The sequence below is a fragment of the Nicotiana sylvestris genome, chromosome 8 (assembly GCF_000393655.2).
Source record: "Nicotiana sylvestris chromosome 8, ASM39365v2, whole genome shotgun sequence".
Taxonomy (NCBI): Eukaryota; Viridiplantae; Streptophyta; class Magnoliopsida; order Solanales; family Solanaceae; genus Nicotiana; species Nicotiana sylvestris.
In genome coordinates, this window is record NC_091064.1 from 213,787,823 (window position 1) to 213,807,962 (window position 20,140).

A 20,140-nucleotide genomic window follows, 5' to 3' on the forward strand; every position below is an offset into this window, starting at 1 on the left:
GAGAGAAAGAATAAAAAGAAAGAAAAAGAGAAAGAAAAGATAGACACAAATCAGAAAAAATTGTTGAACCACCCAAGGATGTGCAATGGACGAGACTGCTCTTCTCTCAACCAGAGGTCTCGGGTTCGAGCTCTGGATATGGAGAAATACTTAATAGGGAATGCTCCCCCTGAATGGGGCCTTAAGCGGCAAAAATCCGGATATAATCGAGCTCCAATGTGGGTACCGGACACTGGACTCAATGACATGAGTATTATCTTATCGTCTGTGTTCTGCATATATGCAGTTACAACATCCCTCTGGTGGCTGACATTCATTTTGCTCCTCCTATTGCACTTCGAGTTGCTGAGTGCTTTGAAAAAATACGTGTCAATCCTGGAAACTTTAGTATTTCTTCTCTGTCAACGTGATGATCTTTTTTGGCAGAGCCAGGAGAACAGCTATGATCTAATCGCTTAATTTCTTTCAGCTGACAGGCGAGCCCAGTTTGAGCAATTAGAGTACACAGAAGAAGACTACCAGAAAGAACTTGAGCACATTGAGGAGGTTAGAATATGCCACACTAGTATAAGAACTATAGTTTTTGATTTCTAATACATGTAAAGATAATTATTAACCTTTCTATCGATGGAATTTAGAAGTCAGTAACATGGTATGAGGTGCTCGTCCTGCAAGTTAGCATGTCTTTAATTTATTCAGTACTTCCTCTGCTCTTTTTAGTCTATTTCAAAAAGAATGCCTCTTTCTATATTTAGTAATTGTTTAACTCCAACATTCCACATGGCATATTTAAGACCACAAGATTCAAGGGCACCTGGGTACATTACACACATCTTTAATTTAAGACCACATGATTCAAAAGTCTTCCGTACTTTTCTTATACTCCGTGCCTAGTCAAACTAAGACACATAAAATGAAACGGAGGGAGTAGTTATTTTCAGTTGATTTTCACCTTTCTTTTGTCCTATAAGGTATGGATCATATTGATTTAATTATAAGATCCTTTTCATTCACTGCTTGTCAAAAAATAAAAATGCGTGCAATATGCTAAGACGGGTGTGAGATAATACTGGGTATGTTGTTGTTATTGTTGTTATGCTAATCCTATATTGGAAACTGTGCCTGCTCATTATTCGCATTTAGCAAGAAATTTTCCCTTTTATTACGGAGCATATTCTTGGACAATCTACCTCTTTGCAGAGTTCAATCCATTTTTGATTTGAAATGGTTTAGGTTTTTACACCATTGGCGGAAAAATGAAAAAAGTACGGACGTGCAATACGTATTGGAACTAACCACGGGAGCCTTTCAGATCGAATTATGAGCTATTATGGGGACTCACCTAGGGGAATGGTGAGCAGTAACTGAATTACTTATCTAGAATACTCTATTCTAGTCGTTGTTGTTGTATTCTTTAATTACTTTGTATCATCTAAATGTGGTAACAGGTTGAATCAGCATTTGAGTTTACAAGAATTTGTCGAAAGTTGGACTTCCACAATTTCGTCTTCTCAATGAAAGCTAGCAATCCAGTAGTTATGGTCCAGGCGTATCGCCTTCTTGTAGCTGAGATATATGTTCAAGGATGGGATTATCCTTTACACTTGGGAGTTACTGAAGCTGGTGAAGGTGAGGACGGAAGGATGAAGTCTGCAATCGGTATTGGCACGCTTCTTCAGGTACACTTTTAGACTTCCGGATGAACAACAGTAAAAGCTGTGCATCTTGTTGAAAGTAACATCTTTATTCCTTTTGCGTCCAGCTTCATTTATACGAGTTCTCTAGATATACCAGATATGTTGTACTCGCTGATACATATTCATTCATTCAAGCAATAGAGTATTTAGTATTTACTGTCGGAAAATGAAACAAAGCAAGAATATATTTATTAAATTATGATAATCAGAAGACGTAATTAAGCTAAAAGCTATAATCTGCTCAATCAGAGCGGGTTCTCAAGTGACAGAAAATACCTGTGATTTATCACATTTGGAATTTTAAAAACTATATTGTGTTTATGCGAGCAAATTCCTATGATAAGGTAGTCTATTCTCATACATGTTCCTCATTTGTGTGGCTTTATCATCATAAATGTATTGCTAGACTTTCTAAAGAAGAAAACTTTCTATTGATGCAGGATGGTCTGGGTGATACAATAAGGGTTTCCCTAACTGAACCTCCAGAGGAGGAGATAGATCCCTGTCGACGGTTGGCAAACCTTGGACGTCCATAAGCGGCAACGGTCCTATTTGACTTGGGCGACATACAAGAAATCTATGCTATTACAGATCAAGCCATAAATACATATACTATCAAGCTTTTTATCCAATAATAGTATTACTAGTGGGAGCTGATGGAGTTATTCTCTAACTGCTGAAGTGCATAAAATCCTGCAGTGAAAATAGAGGATGAGAACCTCAGGTCTACCAAAAATCTCTGATTCTTTGGCGAGCCTAAATTACACAACTATAATTGCTTACAGTGACCCTATATCTCAAGATAAACCTGATCCACCTACAGCAAGATTCTTATGCAGCTGTTCTTCACACCGAGTGTCCATGAGAGTTTGCAAATAATTTATGGCATAGGTGGGGTGAATTCAAGTTCAGCAGTCATCCTTTTCTGGATCAAGAACTGGGAGAATGCCCAATGCTGACGAAGAAAGATGCATACCCTGCACAAAACCTCCATACCCAATCTTTATCTTATAGCACAGCAGCAAGATAGAATCCCAAAGTGCTGTTCTTCCCTGCAATGAGAGAACAAGTGTAAGGTACAAAAGTTAGACAAAATTACTGAACTAGCACTTAGAGGATGACTCGATGAACTTGAATAGTACACTGTTACCATATTAAAGGGCACGCAAATTTTCAATAATTTTTCAATTGTCTGTTGTATTATCCATCAACCTTTTCGGAGAGGTGGTATCATATCATTTTCTATTATCATTATTATCGAGCTAACAACAACACTTCTAATCAGAGTACTACTGGTGGCAACAGCAGCTATTACTCTTGGTGTTGTTTAGCAAGTAAACTCATCAGCAGCATTCTGAATGAGGTCATATTTCAAAATTTTCATCTTTTGGGTCTTGTGATATGTCAGAAGCCCAAAAGATGTTAATTGTTGGCGGAGGCAACTAGGCGATATAAAACAAGCATAACGCAGTCAATAAGCATCTTTGCAATAATGGAGAGAGAACTGAGGCTTCTTATCCCAGAATAGGGCAAAAACTGGGGGACTTTGCTTTCCCACAGCCAATATGCAAGCTCCTGGATGGAGCACAGAGGGTACACCTGACAAAACAGCTACATACTTTTCAGGGAACCTTCCTTTAGGAGGTAAAACACCCAAAATAAGGGGTTTTTGCTATACTGGGCTCCAACATAAGCTGTAGGATCAACATGTAGCATCCACTTTGGGATTGGGTGCTCCAGAAAAGCACAAAATAAATATAGGAGCAAATGAGAATCTGTTGGAAGCTCGGAACTCCATTTCTTGTTTCCTTTTCCATACCCCTCTATACTGCCCAAATAATCATAGTTCCTCAAACAGGTTCCTTCAGCAAGCTCTGCAAAGAAATTGGGAGTCAGATCAGTCATGCAACAATAATAGAAATCAGCATACTTTATCTCTTATTTCTTCTCCAAAAATGTAATGGATCGGAGATCCAAGAGTGACTGACATGCAAGGCAAAGCCGAGAGTCAAACTACCTCGGATCCTCTGTACTGTATATTCTGCACGGACACCGCTTTGTGGCAGCAATCCCTTGGCCCATTCTCCTTTCATTAAGGACAGAAGCCTTTGGTGTTCAGTGATGGCATCAATGCACTCTTGTAAAATAGGTATCTGAGAGTTCTGTGGCGAGGATAGCTGAAGACCTCCAGAAGTTGTCTTTGCTGCAAACAAAGAAGCATCGACAAGATACTTCAGAATTATTACATTGGCATGTCCAGCAACTTGAATAATGAAGTGCACTGTGACAGTGAGGCTGCAATATCCTCCACCAAGGATCCAAAGTTTCATTGTAAAACCAAACATATAGATATCAAGTATAACTATGCGAGAGACATGGTTAGACGCAAGATAGTGAATGTGAAGTATGTGTCTACAAAAGATATGTTAGCAGATCCATTGACCAAGCCTTTGTCTAGAGATGCATTTGTGAGATACACTAGGTCTCAAGGCTTGCGTAGACTCTGAGATACTTTATTTTGTTCTTTATTTTCCCGTGTTCTCCAACTGATGTTCTTTGATTATCAATAAAGTTGATTTACATACATACATATTTTTATTGTTGAATGTTATGTACATTCTTTGTTCATTTTTTATAAGTATGTTGAGTAGACATGGGGTTGGCCTTCTCACACAGGAAACCGCCTCCTATCTTAGTGATGTGAGGAGATGAGACATGATTTTAAGCAAAATTATCATAAGGATAATTTGAGAGCTATTCACTTAAAATCAGAATGTCGCTTAAACAATGACATAAGGTCATTAGGGTGAAAAACGTTCACCTAGTCTACTTTGTGAGCCAGATGCGAGTTAAAAATGATATTGTAGATCAAAGAACTCAAATTTAGATACTTATGGTGTCTAAATATCATTTGTACAACATTCTTTATGAGATAAAGACATACGCTCCTTGGGAAAAAGGAGAAAATGCTGTAGCACATGTTTCATACCATGTGTGCTAATGTCGACCAATTGGGTTAACATAAGTCCATTCTCAACTTATTGTTGTGTGAGACCCACATCTTTTATAATAGCTCAAGATTTTGTACCCTTAGAGACTCTGATTAGATACTTGAGACTTAGTGTGATGTTAGCTATCTTAGTGTGTTTCCAAAAGACCATGAACACAGATACGGTATAGCGGAACATAATTAGAAAAGCAGTCATACTAATGTTAAGGGAATCGTGAGAAGAGGAAGATCATTGATGGAATCTCATTTATTTGTATTCACTGGTGCACCAATTATGACTTATGAGTTATGATTGTGAATACAAGAAATAATGATATATGAGATTTTGAGACTATATCAAATGTGATTTACATGATCTAGGGTACTGCATACTTTATGATCTACTTGCAAGTTTGCACTCGACGAGAGGTTATATACTCCTAACACATATATAACACTTAGCTCTCACAGTATGCTGGTCGCACGGTCTACTTCCCTGTATGAATGATTGAGGAGATGAGAATATGTTTGTCATATTAGATGAGCACTCCCATTATGTGTGAGTGGGAGATGTAGGAAAATTGGGTCCGCCCATAATGGGCGCTTTAAGGCCCAATAGGGTTATTACTTAACCCTAATATTCCCTATATAAGTACACTTAATGTGTACATTAAAGACACTCTCTGAAGTATATTTCTATGCTCTTCTCTCTCAATTTCGGATAAGGGTTAGACTGTGGAATAGAGGTTTCTCCAACACACCGTGACAACCACCGCCAACCAGTAATTCTAGCCACGGTTCATCCGTTTTCGCTTCCGCTACACGAAGAACAAGTAAGTTCTCGTTTTACGATTTACGCGTTATCTAATGTGTTTAGATTAACGTGTTCCTTCAAAATGTCATGACCCCGCAAAACTTTCACCAGTTAAGCTTTTAAGACCACAAGTTTTAAAAGTATTGTTCTTTTTTTCTTAAACTACGTGCCAAGTCAAAATAACTCAGATCTAAATTGAAACGGAGGGATTATCTTTTTTTGTTTGTTCTTGTAGCATTTCAATAAAATTTAGGGAGGATGGGTATTTTGATCTATATTTGTTATTTGAGTATCTTGTAAAAGGATGTTTACTCCCTTAGACTGACAACGTGAAACTTGTGTTGCTGCGGAACTTGAAGCTCACAAGAATTGGCTTTTCTGCTCAGTAGTTGGGAATAATCATTCGGGGCTTGAATAGTCTAAAAATCTGGTGTAGGCCTATTAAACTACTTAAACATCTTTGCCGCAAGGCTCCCTATGGTTGGAAATACACTATCATCTCAATTTAAATTCCTTCAATTTGTCTCTTAAATTTATCATTTGAACTCCGCATATACCATCTTCCTACTCACCCTCGACGAATCTGGAGACCTACTCCATAATTATATATGCTCTATTTTGCACATTTCTTGTTGGAAAATAGGAAAGTGGTCACAAACTCACAATGGTGGTTTTTAATTGTGGAGGGACTGAATCACTGTTTACATATAGACAACCTTCATTTATGGTTCCTCAAAGAGTAATTTTTTTGAGCTCAACAGCCTCGATCTTTCACTATTTGATCAAAAGAAGTTAAAGTTCTACTGGATAACAAGAACATTATAGATGCTTACCAAGTGTTTGAGGAATGTTCACTCTGAAAATCCAAAAGCTACGCGTAAGCTGGATAGCAACAGACTCTAGTTATGATGCTTGCCAAGAAACATAGGTTAGTACTTCTGGGATTCTTTTGTCATTTATTTGTCTTTCTTCTTTTTATACTCCATTACTTTGCGTTGCTTTCCAAATACTTCATTAAGAGGTTGGAAGAAGGTGATTTTTTCAATTGCAATATAATTGAAAATGATAGAAAGAACTAAGGAAAAAGATATGTCTTATTTACCTACTAGTACATAATATATACCGCCAGCTCCCTCGTAAAAAAATATAATGCAGAAACTTTTCAGGTCCCCAATATGGTTCATCAATTACCCGGTATAATTTTGGATCATCAACAAATATATGTTTTTTCTTTGCATCTATCATCTCACCTTTATCATTTAAAACTATATCTCCCCTACAATAAGCATCATAAATAGAGTCTAAAATAGGAAAATGGCTGAATGCAAATCAAGAGGTATCTCAGCGTTTACTTTCCGGTACCTAGAACACTGCATAACCTATTCCGCAGTCAACATTACAGCAGGTAAAGCTCAAACAGTGCCATTCTTCTACTTTAAATTTTTTGTAAATTTAGTTTGCTTATCATTCTGGGAAGTAACGAACTATTATGGTCCATTTACTTCATTCTAAGGCCAAATAGAGTAAGATTGAACAACTTGATCCCTTTATTATTGTTCGTCCATTTAGAACTTTTATATTTCTCTACACTCACTTAATGCATGCATTTTTTAAATACGCCAATAATATTACCGATCAGTTCTAAAGATTCTTTTAGACTCAAATATCCACAATCACTCCTTTTTTTTCTTAAAGAAATTAGTGTTGCCACGATTGTTCACTAGGACTACCACCAAATTTGGTGAGTACAGTTGGTTGAATGCATGATAACTATAGCAAAAGTGAAATTATTGTATACTTTTTCTTGCAAGAGACAAAGCTACCAAGGCTGTAGGAACTGGAATAAACAAAAACGAAAGAAGTTACTTTGAGAAAGAGACTGGATTTGGAGAAAATCTGTAAGAAGGCACATTTGGTTATTGAGATTTGAGACACAAAATTCAATCTGTTTCCTGTGGAAACTATAGAAACTGGTATGTATTCTGTCTTAAATAGACATCAACTTTACATGTAGCAACTTTTTCTTGTTCAACCAAATGATTTCTAACTGAATCATTGCTGCGGGTTACTTAAACAAAGTCAGTGAAATATCTTGGTTTCAATCTTGAGTGATTCCTACAAAGGGGGGTACTTTGTTTCAGGACCACCATAAAATACATAATGCGGAAACTGTCCAGGTCCCCAATTTGGTTTATCAATGATCCGGTACAATATTGGACTATCAAGAAATATAGGTGTGTTATTTGCATTTATTGTCTCTCCTTTATTATCTAAAACTACAAGTCCCCTACAATAAGCATCAAGTGTAGGATCTGGATGTTCAGGAAAAAAGCTAGAGCCCATTGGAGGATAAGGTGAACCTCGTGGAGTATATGTCACTCCTCCCCACTCAATATTCGAGGCAAAGTCGTTTCCTAATGCGGTGAAAATCCCTCGAGGCCAAAAACCAACTGCTGTCTGATTTGCTCCAACCAAAAGCCACCAATTTCCATTTACAACATCCTTTAGGTTTCAGAAAAAAATGTATGTTAGTATTTTAAAAATGATTCAAAAATCTAATTTAAGCAATTACTGAAAAACTTTAGACAAAAAGATACATAAATCTAATTTAAGCAATTACTGAAAAACTTTAGACAAAAAGATACATAATCTTACCCGATTGATGTACATAAAAAGCTCCCACTGTTGCTCGTCCCCTCGACGGGAAATATGTTCGAATTCAGAATCAAGATGTATGTTACTGTTTATTAATACAAAACCAGGACATAGTGTGTTGAAGCAATGTGTATTTCCAGCCTAAGAAATATTTAAAAATTCATGAACCATTATCTGTTGAGGTGAGCAACTAAGTTGAAGATACTAGTTTCATTAACACAAGGGTAGAAATCAATCAATGAAGTACTCAAGAAAACTTACTTGGAAATGTATAAAAAACTTAGTATGATTATTCCCATATAATGTTGGATCCACCTAAAACAAGAAATAGAGTTGTTATAACTATTGAGTGATAGTTCATTGGTGGAGATCCCAGAGGTATAAAATTCAATCCCCCTCCCATCCTCCCGTTCCATTTCCCTCTTCTATATCTGTCCTCTAAATATTTGAAACTATTGCAAGTAAGAAAATTGTTAAATTTTTAATATATAAGGGTTTAAACTTACTCGCCAACCAACTTGCATACTATCTGGTCCTTTTTGAATCTTCAATCGACACGCACTACTTTGTTGACCTTCAACATAAGGATTCCATATACTAGCTACCATTGCAGCTCCCACAAACTTGTTATTTGTATCACTTGGAGTATGAACAATTGCACGCTGAATATACAAGATAAAAAATTTCCTTTACTCATTACATAAGTTAACTTGAGATCTAAGTGTAGCTTGAGAAAAAGTGGTCAAATGATAAATCCATAACACAAAAAATAAAGAAAAAAAATCCAATTCAATTTTATATCCATGTACCCTGTATCCTCCTGTTGTCTCAAAATTTGTCTGCACAAAACAGTAAAAAAATTGTCAGATTTATACATGAAATATTTTTCCCTTTTTATAATTTTAGGAAATGTTAACCTAAGATATTGTGTATAAATTAGTGTAACATTATCTTATATCAACCTAATTGGGCTTTGCTTTTATACATTATCTATTACTTTTGTCCAGACTCCAAAAATAAAGTAGTAATCAAGAAAGTAGTAAATTGGTGTAATACATTATCTTACATCTTCTGGTTGTGGCAAATGTTGTTGTCTAATAAGATCATCTTTTGTAACTCTTTTGATGGGAACGGTTCCAGAAGGACAACCTCCATTCTCTAACAATATCCTTGAAGATATATCAACAGTTGGGGCACTTGGAATTTGCTTTATCGTTGATAAAGTGGGTTTCATCTGTCAATTCAAAACTCTATTAACAACATTACATCCATATAAAGTTAAATACACAAAAATAAAGTGTAAATACATGCCTCGGGATGATAATTGTGATTCTTCAACGCTGGATGATCAAATGCGAGTTGTTTGTAAAAATCCACACAATCGTATGTATCCTCCCATTTAGTCTGGAGCAAAATATTCTCAAGCTTTAATCTCGGTTACACTATTTAACATCGTGCTATCAAAATGTAACTTGAGTACACATAAAAATGTCGTAGAATAAAATGGTTGGTAAATAATAAACAATGCTTCATCTGTCTAGTTGAAGTATACCGAGTATGTTGTTGTTGCTGCTTCATCTATCTAGTACTTTATCATAAAGGAGTTATTGTGCCTTAATTTTTCTAGATAAAATGTAACGACAAATTAGTGAACATGTCAAAAATTATAATTAGAAATTTCACGATTTTCAACTACATAAAATGCGAAAAAATACCAGAATTTAACTTTATTGTTAAACATCATCATGGATTTTTTTAAATCACAAAAGTGTTATTAGCATAAAAACAATGATACAATGAAGAATTATTAATACGAATATCCCAAAATACATACCTTAATTGTTTTGACCGCTGGTTTGTTCAAAAGTTTAAGTTGCTTCTCCAAAGCTAGTTCCTCTAGTTTGGACAACTTCATTTCTCCTTGAACTCCATCATAACTCAGAAGAAAATATAGTAGCAGCAAAATTTGTAGAACATTTCTTTGAGGAATCAACATACTCTGAATTCATTAAAATTATTTTTATTGGCGACTGCTGAATACATGTATATACGGCAAACTAATTTTAACCAAAATTAAAACAAAGATATAATCACGTTTCATCGCATGCTTGCAGATATTTTTCATTTTTAGTAAATGAGGATAATATACTATCACTACACTGTAAACGCATGAACTCTACTAAAATTCTAAAGTTAGAAGAAAATATCCAGAAAAATGGTTATTTAAAAAGAACAAAAAAGAAGTGTCAGATAGTCACCTTCAAATCTTGCACGAAGCTTGGTGATGAATTCTTCTATGAGTTTATAGAGAAATGATGAGATTTTCCAAATGTTATGTTTGGACCATAAAAAGAAAGGAGCTTGTTTAGTGGAATCTGTTTACATTAACATTTAATAATTGGATTTTGGTCAAATTAAAATTAAGTAAGGGATATGACATGACAGGAGAGAAGAAGGAAAGAAGGGATATATATTTTTTTTAAAACGTTATTTTCTTACTTAGACTATATATATTCAGATCTTCCTCTTAATGTACATTCTAGTATTTCCTAATTTGTTTTCTTTGCTGATTCTTTATTTCCTTTTATTGTCAATGTCCTCTTTCCTGTATTAATGACTTCATATAAATGTCAACTTTAAATATAATATTTTGATTTATAGTGGTAGTGGAATACATTTAATGGAGAAAGAATTGAGGAATAAATTATACTTAGATCCACTATTCCAGTAACAGAAATCCTTCTACAAAATAAGTTTCTAAATTTCCAAACTGAAAAAATCGATTCGTTTCCTTTATAATTAAGCTAAAAAAGGAAAATGAAAACTCCAAATGGAAAATTACTTGTAGCTAACTTAAGATTTGGGATCAACGTTATGAGTCACAGCAAAATATGGATAACATATACGCATTATGATTAAAAAAACACAGCTTTTTTCTTTTATTATTTTCAAATCTTTTTTGGGTATGGTAGACCCTTTTTTTTTTTGTATGGATTATTTTCACCGCATAACCTTTTTTGAGGCCACTCTTTAATTTTTTAGTTTCCGTTAGTCCTTTTTCCTCAACAATTTCCGGTAGTCTAGTGGATTGAATTTTCGTTTTAAAAGTAATTGGATGAATCGTTTTTTTTTCATAGAAAAAATTTAGTCGATTAGACTAACGGAGTAACGTGGACAGAACTTAAACAAAGACCTAAAAAGGGCCAGTTATGCAAATGCTCTGTTTAGACAGCTCGGGAGTTCACAATGTCAAGGCTCACCTCACTTTAACTCCATCATTTGAACTCAGATATACCCGCCCATTTTGACCTGCTAAAAATCAGTCCAACCCGCCCATTTGACACTCCTATATACCAACAGCTCCCCCGTAAAAAACATAATGCGGGAACTTTTCAGGTCCCCAATATGGTTACCTGGTACAATTTTTGATCATCAACAAATATATGTGACACCTTTATCATTTAAAACTATAAGTCCCCTACAATAAGCATCATAACTAGAGTCTATAATAGGAAAATGACTAGAGCCCATTGGAGTTTCAGGTACCTGGCGGACTATATGCAACTCCTCCCCACTCAAAATTGGTAGCAGAGTTTGCCAAAGCAGTGAAAATCCTTATGACGCCGAAAGCCAAGTTGTGTATAATTTTCTCCAAGGTAAAGCCACCAGTTTCCATTGGCAAGATTCTTTTAATTTTAAGGAGATTTATGTTAGATTTTTTGTACCTTTCAAATTCTAATCTTAATTATTGAAAAAACTTCAAAAAAGAAGCATAAATTGTACCCGATCAATGTACATAGGAACCTCCCATGGTTTCCTTATCCCCTGATTGTGTAATATCGTTGAATGCCCCATCAAGAGGTATCTCAGTGTCTACTTGTACAAAGCCAGGACATAGTGTATTGAAGCAATGTTTACGTCCGGCCTAGAAAACATAAACAACAACGAAAAAATCATTTAACCATTATCAATTGAGGTATATAGCTAGACTGAAAGAAACTAGTTACATGAAATGAAAAGGACAACTCGATACATTAACCTCCCACTATCCGAGGGATCCAGGGAAGGGCCGGACAACTAGGGTCTATTGTACGTAGTCTTACCTTGCATTTCTGCAAGAGCCTGTTTCCACGGCTCGAACCCATGACCTCTTGGTCACATGACAACAACTTTACCAGTTACGCCAAGGCTCCCCTCCAAAACTAGTTACATGAACACAAGATGAAATCATTTAAGTGCCAAAGATAACTTACTTGGAAATGAGTAAAAAGTTTAGTTTTAGTATCTCCATATAATGTTGGATCCACCTAATATAAGAAAGAGAGCTTTCATAACTATTGAGTGGAAGATCAATGATGAAGATCCTAGAGGTAAAATATTCAATCCTCATCCCTTTCTCCTCTTAAGAAGTTTGGAGCTATTGCAAGCAAAAAAAACTAGTAAAGTTATAAATGAACGAGTCGCTAAACTTATACTCCAACCAATTTGTGTAATATCTGGCCTTTTTTGAATTTTCATTCGACATTCACTATGTTGATGACTTTCAACACGAGGATTCCATAGACTAGCTGACGTTCCAGCTCCCGCATACTTGCTATTTGGATCATTTGGAGTCTGAACTATTGCAGGCTGAATATAAAAGATGAAATCATTACAGAGATTATCCAAAGTAGAGAGAGCACAGTCTGTTATTCAGCAACCAAAAAGTCCCTTATTCTATTAGACTATAGGAATAAGTAGCTTGCTGCTTTTGTGAATTCAATCCAAATAGAAGAGAAAACCTTAATTAGGAGCACTGGTTCTTCACATGTTATTACTTCAAATTCAACCCCGAAAGCCAAACATGAGTACTAGAAAAATTGTGTGTGTGTGTGGGGTGGGGGGTGGATTCATACATACAAGAAAAATGAAAATAAATAAATAAATCATACTCATATACCTTGTAACCTTGCGATGATTTGTATGCTTTGGCTCAGTATTGTTGTCAGTCTGCACAACAGTAATAAAATACATGAAAATTGTTGCATAATGGAGAATTAAAGATGTTAACTTTTATACATGAGCTCTTTTCTCTTCTTTATAATTTTATGAACTCTAACTTTTTATATTGTGTAAAATGAAATAAATTGGTGCAATGTTATCTTACATCAACCTATTGGGCTTTACTTTTACACTTATCTATTCTCTTGTTCAGCAATGAAGTATTCAAGAAAGATGTAAGTTGGTGTAACGTTATCTTACATCAACCAATTGAGATCCAAATGTGATTTCTTCTGCCAGTGGCATACGTCTTTGTCAGATAAGATCATCTTTGGTAACTATTCTAACGGGAACAAGTTAAGCACAACCTTCATCGTTTAACCATATCCTCGATATATCAACTGTTGAGGTACTTGAATTTTGCTTTATCGTTGATAAGATGGGTTTCATCTGTCGTCAATTCAAAACTCATTTTGTTTATTAACAATATGACATCCTTATAAAGTTGAATGTACAAAAAGAAAGAGGGCAAAGACATGTCTCGGGATGAAAAGTGTGATTCTTCAATAATGGATGATCAAATGCATATTGTTCGTAGAAATCCACATAATCGTATGCGTCTCCGCTTTTAATCTGTGAACAAAAAAAATTCATAAACCAAGTACTCTTGATTGCAATGTATCGTGCTATCCAAAAGTAACTTTTCAAAACATAAAAAAGTGATGGAAAAAATGAGGGTTGGTAAATGATAAACACTGCTTTTTCTGTCTCATAATTTACCATATCTGACTTCCAAGTTTCAAAATCAATAGAGGATTTAGTTTTGCTCGATAAAATGAAACAAAAAATTAAAGAATATGTAAAAAGTACTATAATGCAGAAATTTCATAGTATTCAACTAAAACATAAAAAACGAACAAAATATGGTAAATTCAGTTTACCAAATTTTAACGTGATTGTTAATTTTATATGTATGGAATATGGATACATTATGGGACGGAACAATATGAAACGATAACCAATCGTGAACTTATTTATTTCAAATAAACCAAAATATAAACCTTAATAGTTTTCACAGATGGGCTTGTTCAAAAGTTTAAGTTGCTTCTCCAACACCAGTTCCTCTAGTTTGGACAACTTTATTTCTCCTTGAACTCCGTGATAACTCATAAGAAAATATACCACCAGCAATATTTGTCGAATAATTCTTTGATGAATCAACATACTCTGAATTCATTAGTATAACGTGCGACAAGTGAATATATGTATATAATCACTTTGTCATTGCATGCTTGCAGTATGCACAATGCAAACGCCATTAAAGTAACAAGTTATGTAAATAAAATAGACCAAAATCTAAAGTTATGATAAAGTACCAAAAAAATGATTATTTAGAAAGAATAAGGACGTGTTAAATAGGCAATCGTAGAATCTTGTACGAAAGCTAATATAAATTAATTAACGAAGCAAGAAAATAGCATTAAATAAAGCACCTACTTGATTTGCTAGGCCTGTGAGTGAATAAATTTGTTGGCAACTGTCACTTTTTCTTTGAGAAAAATCTTATATACAGATCAAGGCAAAAGAGTATTGTATGGCTATTATACAAGATATTAGATTTAATGTAATTATTAGAGGAGGATCACCAAAATTTATAAAGATTTATGTCAATAAAGTTTGTATCTTGCTTCTAAGATTTTGTTTCCCACCCGGTGTCTGGTATCCGCATTGGAGCCCAACTATATCCGAATTCGCGCCGCGTAGGGCCCTATTCGGGGGGGGGGGGAGCGGTCCCTATTAAGGGTTTTTCCATACCCAGGGCTCGAACCCGAGACCTCTGATTAAGGGAGGAGCAGTCCCATCCACTACACCACATCCTTTGGTGGTCAAAAAGACAGTTTGACTATATTACTAGCAAGATTAACAAAATCTAAGTTCTTTGAAAGAACAAAGCTCGAGGGATGATTGATGAAAAAAATAGTTTAGGAGGGAAATGAGGTTCACTAGGCAAAGTTAAAGGGGCAAAGTGAATTTACCCAAATTTTTATAATCTATAATCAGAATGTCTTTTTGAATATCACTTAGAATTGAACAGAGCTTAATTAACAGAAATCGTCTGTATATTCAATTAAATTTATTGGTAATCTATGGCCAGATTATCTTGGATTATACGAAGAAGAGAACATTCAAACATTCAACATTTATTGACCAGAAATCTTCCCTAGATTTGGTTAATTCTGCTTTAATAAATTAGTGATTTAATATCACATATAAATACCCATTTTAAAACTCGTCCACCCCTCTATATAACAGTCCTCTTAGCAGGAAAAATGATAGGTGGTCAAGAACTTCAACTCTCCTTCATCTAGTAAATCAAGTAAGTTCAATTAATTAATTTTGTTCTTTAAATATTAGTTTTTGTATCTATAGATATTAAGCATTCATGCCCATAGAAGTAATTTAATGGACTCAGACAGAATATGTTGATTCGTCAAAGAATTGTTCAAAAAACCCTGCTGGTGTTATATTTTCTTTTGAGTTATAACGGAGTTCAAGGAGAAAACAAGCTATCCAAACTAGAGTATTCAGAGTTGGAGAAGCAACTTAAACTTTTGAACAAGCCAGCAGTCAAAACAATTAAGGTATGTATGTTGGCTGAAAGTCAATGTGTTCTCAAGTCTTTTGAGTGATTATTTTCTTGGTGTGCCGACATTATTTTTGTAGAAAAAAATATACATATTCCTCAATTCCATATTTTTGTACCTGAAGATTACTTATTTTGCGATGTTTTGGATCATAGACAAAATATGGAGATACATATGATTGCGTGAATTTCTATAAACAACCTGCATTTGATCACCCGTTGTTAAAGAATCACGATTTTCATCCTAAGGTATGTTTCTACTCGTTTCATTTTACTTTTAACTATTTAATAATAATTTTTAATTTTTGATTACATAACTTAAGTTTTTGATTGACAGATAAAACCTACTTTAGCTAGGACGTTACAAAATTCAGATACGTCAGCAGCTAATGAGTCATCAGGGATATGGTTAAAGGAAAGAGGTTGTCCTTTTGGAACTGTTCCTATTAAAAGAATTACCAAAGATGATCTTATTCGACAAAGACATATTCCCCCACCAGAAGCTATCGCATATGAAGCTCCATTGAGTAATGTAAGATATGTGACCCAAATCATTGCCTATCTTGATAATTCATTTCCAGAAAAAAAAACCCACTGATTTCATTTGTTAGAATCTAATAGTTTAAACATCAATATATTTGTAACAAGAAAAAGGGGTTCATGTAAAAAAAAAATGTTAAGTCTTCCTTCATCGTGGCACGTCACATATACTCTGTTGGTTCAATGCAGACTAACAACAGTAGTGACCCAAAAAGAAGTTACATATCCTCACAGGGATACAAGGTACATAAATATGAATATTTATCGTCTTCTCGTTTTTCAGTTTTGTAAGTTAATCAAAAAAAAATTCATTTATTATATTCAGCTTGCAATAGTTCAAATTCCAAATGATCCAAATAATAAGTTTGCGGGTGCTGGAATGTCAGCTAGTTTATGGAATCCTCGTATTGAAAGTCCACAACACACTACATGTCGACTGAAAATCCAGAAAGGATCAGACAGTTTACAAGCTGGGTGGAGAGTAAGTTCAACTAACTTGTTCATTTATAATTGAATTATTTTTGTTTATTTGTGATAGCTTGTTTTCTTTTAATTTTTTAGGAGACAAAATTAAATACTACCTTTAGGATGTAAGTTATAACCTCTATCATGAGCTCCCATTCAACCATGATAACTCTATTTTATGTTTCAGGTGGATCCAACACTATACGGGGACACTAAGACTAGATTTTTTGTACATTTTCAGGTAATGTGTCCTTTAATAATTTTTGCTTGGTGATCATGAAAGTAGTACATATTTATAGCTATGTAATACCTCGATTGAGAAGCGTTCATGCATATTTTACATTTACTAGGCTGGTAATACACATTGCTTCAACACGCTATGCCCTGGATTTGTCATTGTAAGTAGTAAGTACCCTGTTGATGGGGTCTTTGATCCAGTTACACAACGTGGAGATAAAAAAGTATTGGAGATCGCAATGTTCATCGAACGAGTATGTTTTTTCTTCTTTTGCGGAATTATTTTCAAGTTTTGAGTTGGTTTTCGTATTTACAATTGCATTGATCAGAATTGAAAGGTACAAATTAGTAATATTAGATATTTCTTTCTGAAAAGGATCTAGCCAATGGAAACTGGTGGCTTTTGTTTGGTGAAAGCAACGAACAAGTTGGTTTTTGGCCTCAAAGGATTTTCAATAACTTGGCAAGCTTTGCTACTAGTGTTGAGTGGGGAGGAGTAGCGTACAGTCCACCAGGCGTGTCTGAACCTCCAATGGGCTCCAGCTGTTTTCCTATTGGAGATCCAAATTACGATGCTTATTGTAGGAGACTTAATGTTTTAAATGATAATGGTGAGACAGTAGATATAGACAAAACGACTGTACGTGTTGATGATTCTGATCGGTATGGTGTTATGGATGTACCACATTGGAGAGGTGGAAAGTATCAGCATATGGCATTTTATGGAGGACCTGGTGGGTTTGAGACATTATGTTAATTACTACTATGATTATATTAATTACTTTCCATGCCGAAATCTGAAATTTTTGTATATCCTGATTTTTGCACATCACATGCTTTGACTTCTCCTTTTGATCTTTTTGTTGTTTTTTGTTTAATGTTAGCAAACAATCATGAAAAAGGAAGAGTTCAGTACCTACTATGTGGTTTTCATTACTTCATATCCGGGGGCGGATGCGACTGTGTTATACCATATTCATTTAAACCCATAACTTTGAACATATAATGTGTTCAATGCTAAGAACCACAAATGTTGAACCCATAGAGTTTAAATTCCAAATCCGCGCCTGTACATGTCTCCTGCACTATTGGAGAGTGCACTGATAATTGTATTGAAGACTGCATTGCGCGGTGGTGGACCTGCGTCTATCATATTTGAGAGCAAGTTTTTGGCCTCTTCGATTTCTTCGCTGCAATAGGAGCAATAGGGGTCACTGCAAGCAACTGCTTTTCCCTTGTTATGTATCTTGCCGACCACAACGCAATAAAGGCCCAATTGTCACTCATAGAGTAGGCAAGAACGCTGGAGTCTCAATCGAATGAAGTCTTCTTGTCAAATTCCTAGCAATGCTTAGCCTGATATTGGGAAAATCACATTGCTATTACTCAAACAACAAAGTAACATATAGCAACACAAAAGATAAAGAGAGAAAAGAGAGAGCAGAGGTGGCAGTACCGAGCTTCAACCAGTAGACGCCCACCGTCGATTTGTGTCGACAACAGTAGAGACCCAGAGCTTCATACAAATATATTCCTTTTACCCTCCACTTTTGTTTGAAAAAGAGAATTTGGTGAGATGGAAAAAGCTTTTTCAAAGACATGGACATGAAGAAAGAACATAAGTGGAAAAGAAAATAAGAAAACAAATAAATATTGCTCAGTTGTTTTAGGCATTTCGTCAAACACATTGACTGCATCAGTGTGCCACATCCATGAACACATCTCATAAGTCATAAGTGGGGTCAAATAATAGTAGAAGTAGAAACAAAAAATATGATTACAATGTTTTCAAGTATGTGCTTAAAGAATCAAAATCACACGCTGCACTACAGAAGCCAAAAGAAAAATGCATAAAATACAGAGAACTGTGTATACGGTCAAAATCGGGCTGACCTAATTTTGTACGACTAACCGAAATCTGGACGAAAGTTCAACGCCCGGCCCCAGTTATATCAGAACATGGTACGAAGATGGATTGATAAGCTCGTGGATCAATGGCCGATCAAGATCGAGACCAGTCGTGATCGAGACCGAAGCGAGAAAGAGATCGAGCAAGATCGAAGGGGGCCTGGTATGTCGAATAATAGAAAGCCGAGATATCTGTGATCGGGCGAGGATCGTGGAGGAAATCTCGGCACGTATCGAGTCAGGGTCGTATATTTATCCTATCCTATGATTTACTTCTGTAATTAGAATTATACCATAAATAGGATTCCTCCACTATATAAAGAGGATCTTAATCATTTTGTAATCATCATACATTCACGCATAACACGGTAATATATTATATTTTCTCTTGCAAGCTATGTTGTTCAAGTTCATACTTTTCAATAGCATATTCAGTTGGTTCGAGGGCAGTCTAGCTCAAGGATCACATTTGTTCATCACATTGGTTTGCTTTATTTTACTGTTAATTCCTAGCATTAAATCTTATATTTATCAGTTCGTATCAAGCGAAATCACATATTCTTAAAACCACTTATAAGTTTAATTGTTATCCGATTTTAAGGGTAAACAGTTTGTCGCCCACCGTGGTGCTAAGGATAATAGTGATTGGCTGGTATAATTTTCGTAACACACACTATTTTATGCATGTTCTTTGAAGTGTCTTTGATTCCATGACCAACATTTCAAACTCTCAAGTAGCACCCACACATATGGACAATGGCCTTGGTCTCCATGGTGAGAATGACATCATAGCCGCCCCAGGAAACGAAGTACCTCCAGTCAACCCCGATGGTGCCGTGGACCCAATCAGCGTTAGCTCCCGTATTTCCATTAATGGAAATTGGGCGTCGACCCTGAAAATAGCGTCCGTGGAGGTGCTTGAACGGCCGATCAGTACGCCCAGGACGGTGAACAAGGCAGTATTAGCCTTCGAATGATATTCGAAATGTTGCAGACTCAACAAGCTGCAATAACACAACTCCAAAATCAGAATTGTGCACCAAGCAGGATCGAGCTCGAGCCATCGCAAGAAATTGTTCATAGAACCGAATCGGTTCCAAAGAGATCGAATGGAGGAGAATCGGAGACCAATACTGCTATCGTAAAGATGCTCGAGGAACTAACGAAGCGAATCGAGACCGAGGAAAAAAAGATCGAGGAAAACGATAAGA

At 35.5% G+C, this 20,140-nt stretch overlaps 3 protein-coding genes and 1 pseudogene across 4 annotated transcripts; 2 read left to right on the plus strand and 2 right to left on the minus strand.

The window, feature by feature from the left end:
- Positions 1-418: 418 nt before the first annotated feature.
- On the plus strand, positions 419-2,453 carry LOC104244443 (4-hydroxy-3-methylbut-2-en-1-yl diphosphate synthase (ferredoxin), chloroplastic-like). The gene is made up of 4 exons (XM_009799857.2): positions 419-546; positions 1,234-1,353; positions 1,449-1,679; positions 2,138-2,453. The coding sequence occupies exons 2-4, from the start codon at positions 1,321-1,323 to the stop codon at positions 2,231-2,233; spliced, it is 360 nt and encodes a 119-aa protein (XP_009798159.2). The 5' UTR covers positions 419-546; positions 1,234-1,320; the 3' UTR covers positions 2,234-2,453.
- Positions 2,453-4,027, minus strand: LOC104244442 (uncharacterized; annotated as a pseudogene).
- A 1,774-nt stretch (positions 4,028-5,801) lies between these two features.
- On the plus strand, positions 5,802-17,808 carry LOC104244445 (protein neprosin-like). Of its 2 annotated transcripts, XM_009799861.2 has the most exons (12): positions 7,392-7,473; positions 7,642-7,734; positions 11,698-11,811; positions 15,461-15,512; positions 15,609-15,777; positions 15,936-16,028; positions 16,117-16,311; positions 16,509-16,562; positions 16,645-16,800; positions 16,972-17,025; positions 17,135-17,275; positions 17,398-17,808. In XM_009799861.2, exons 5-12 carry the CDS (start codon positions 15,616-15,618, stop codon positions 17,776-17,778), a joined length of 1,236 nt encoding a protein of 411 aa, XP_009798163.1. In that variant the 5' UTR covers positions 7,392-7,473; positions 7,642-7,734; positions 11,698-11,811; positions 15,461-15,512; positions 15,609-15,615; the 3' UTR covers positions 17,779-17,808. The 2 variants fall into 2 exon arrangements, with proteins under 2 accessions (XP_009798164.1, XP_009798163.1); XM_009799862.2 differs by lacking the exons at positions 7,642-7,734; positions 15,461-15,512; positions 15,609-15,777 and adding an exon at positions 5,802-6,428 and having other exon boundaries at positions 7,312-7,473.
- On the minus strand, positions 7,467-10,574 carry LOC104244444 (protein neprosin-like). The gene is made up of 9 exons (XM_009799859.2): positions 10,414-10,574; positions 9,990-10,154; positions 9,467-9,559; positions 9,222-9,389; positions 8,965-8,994; positions 8,662-8,817; positions 8,417-8,470; positions 8,156-8,296; positions 7,467-8,002 (listed from the first exon to the last, which is right to left on the minus strand). The coding sequence occupies exons 2-9, from the start codon at positions 10,149-10,151 to the stop codon at positions 7,616-7,618; spliced, it is 1,191 nt and encodes a 396-aa protein (XP_009798161.1). The 5' UTR covers positions 10,152-10,154; positions 10,414-10,574; the 3' UTR covers positions 7,467-7,615.
- Positions 17,809-20,140: the final 2,332 nt, after the last annotated feature.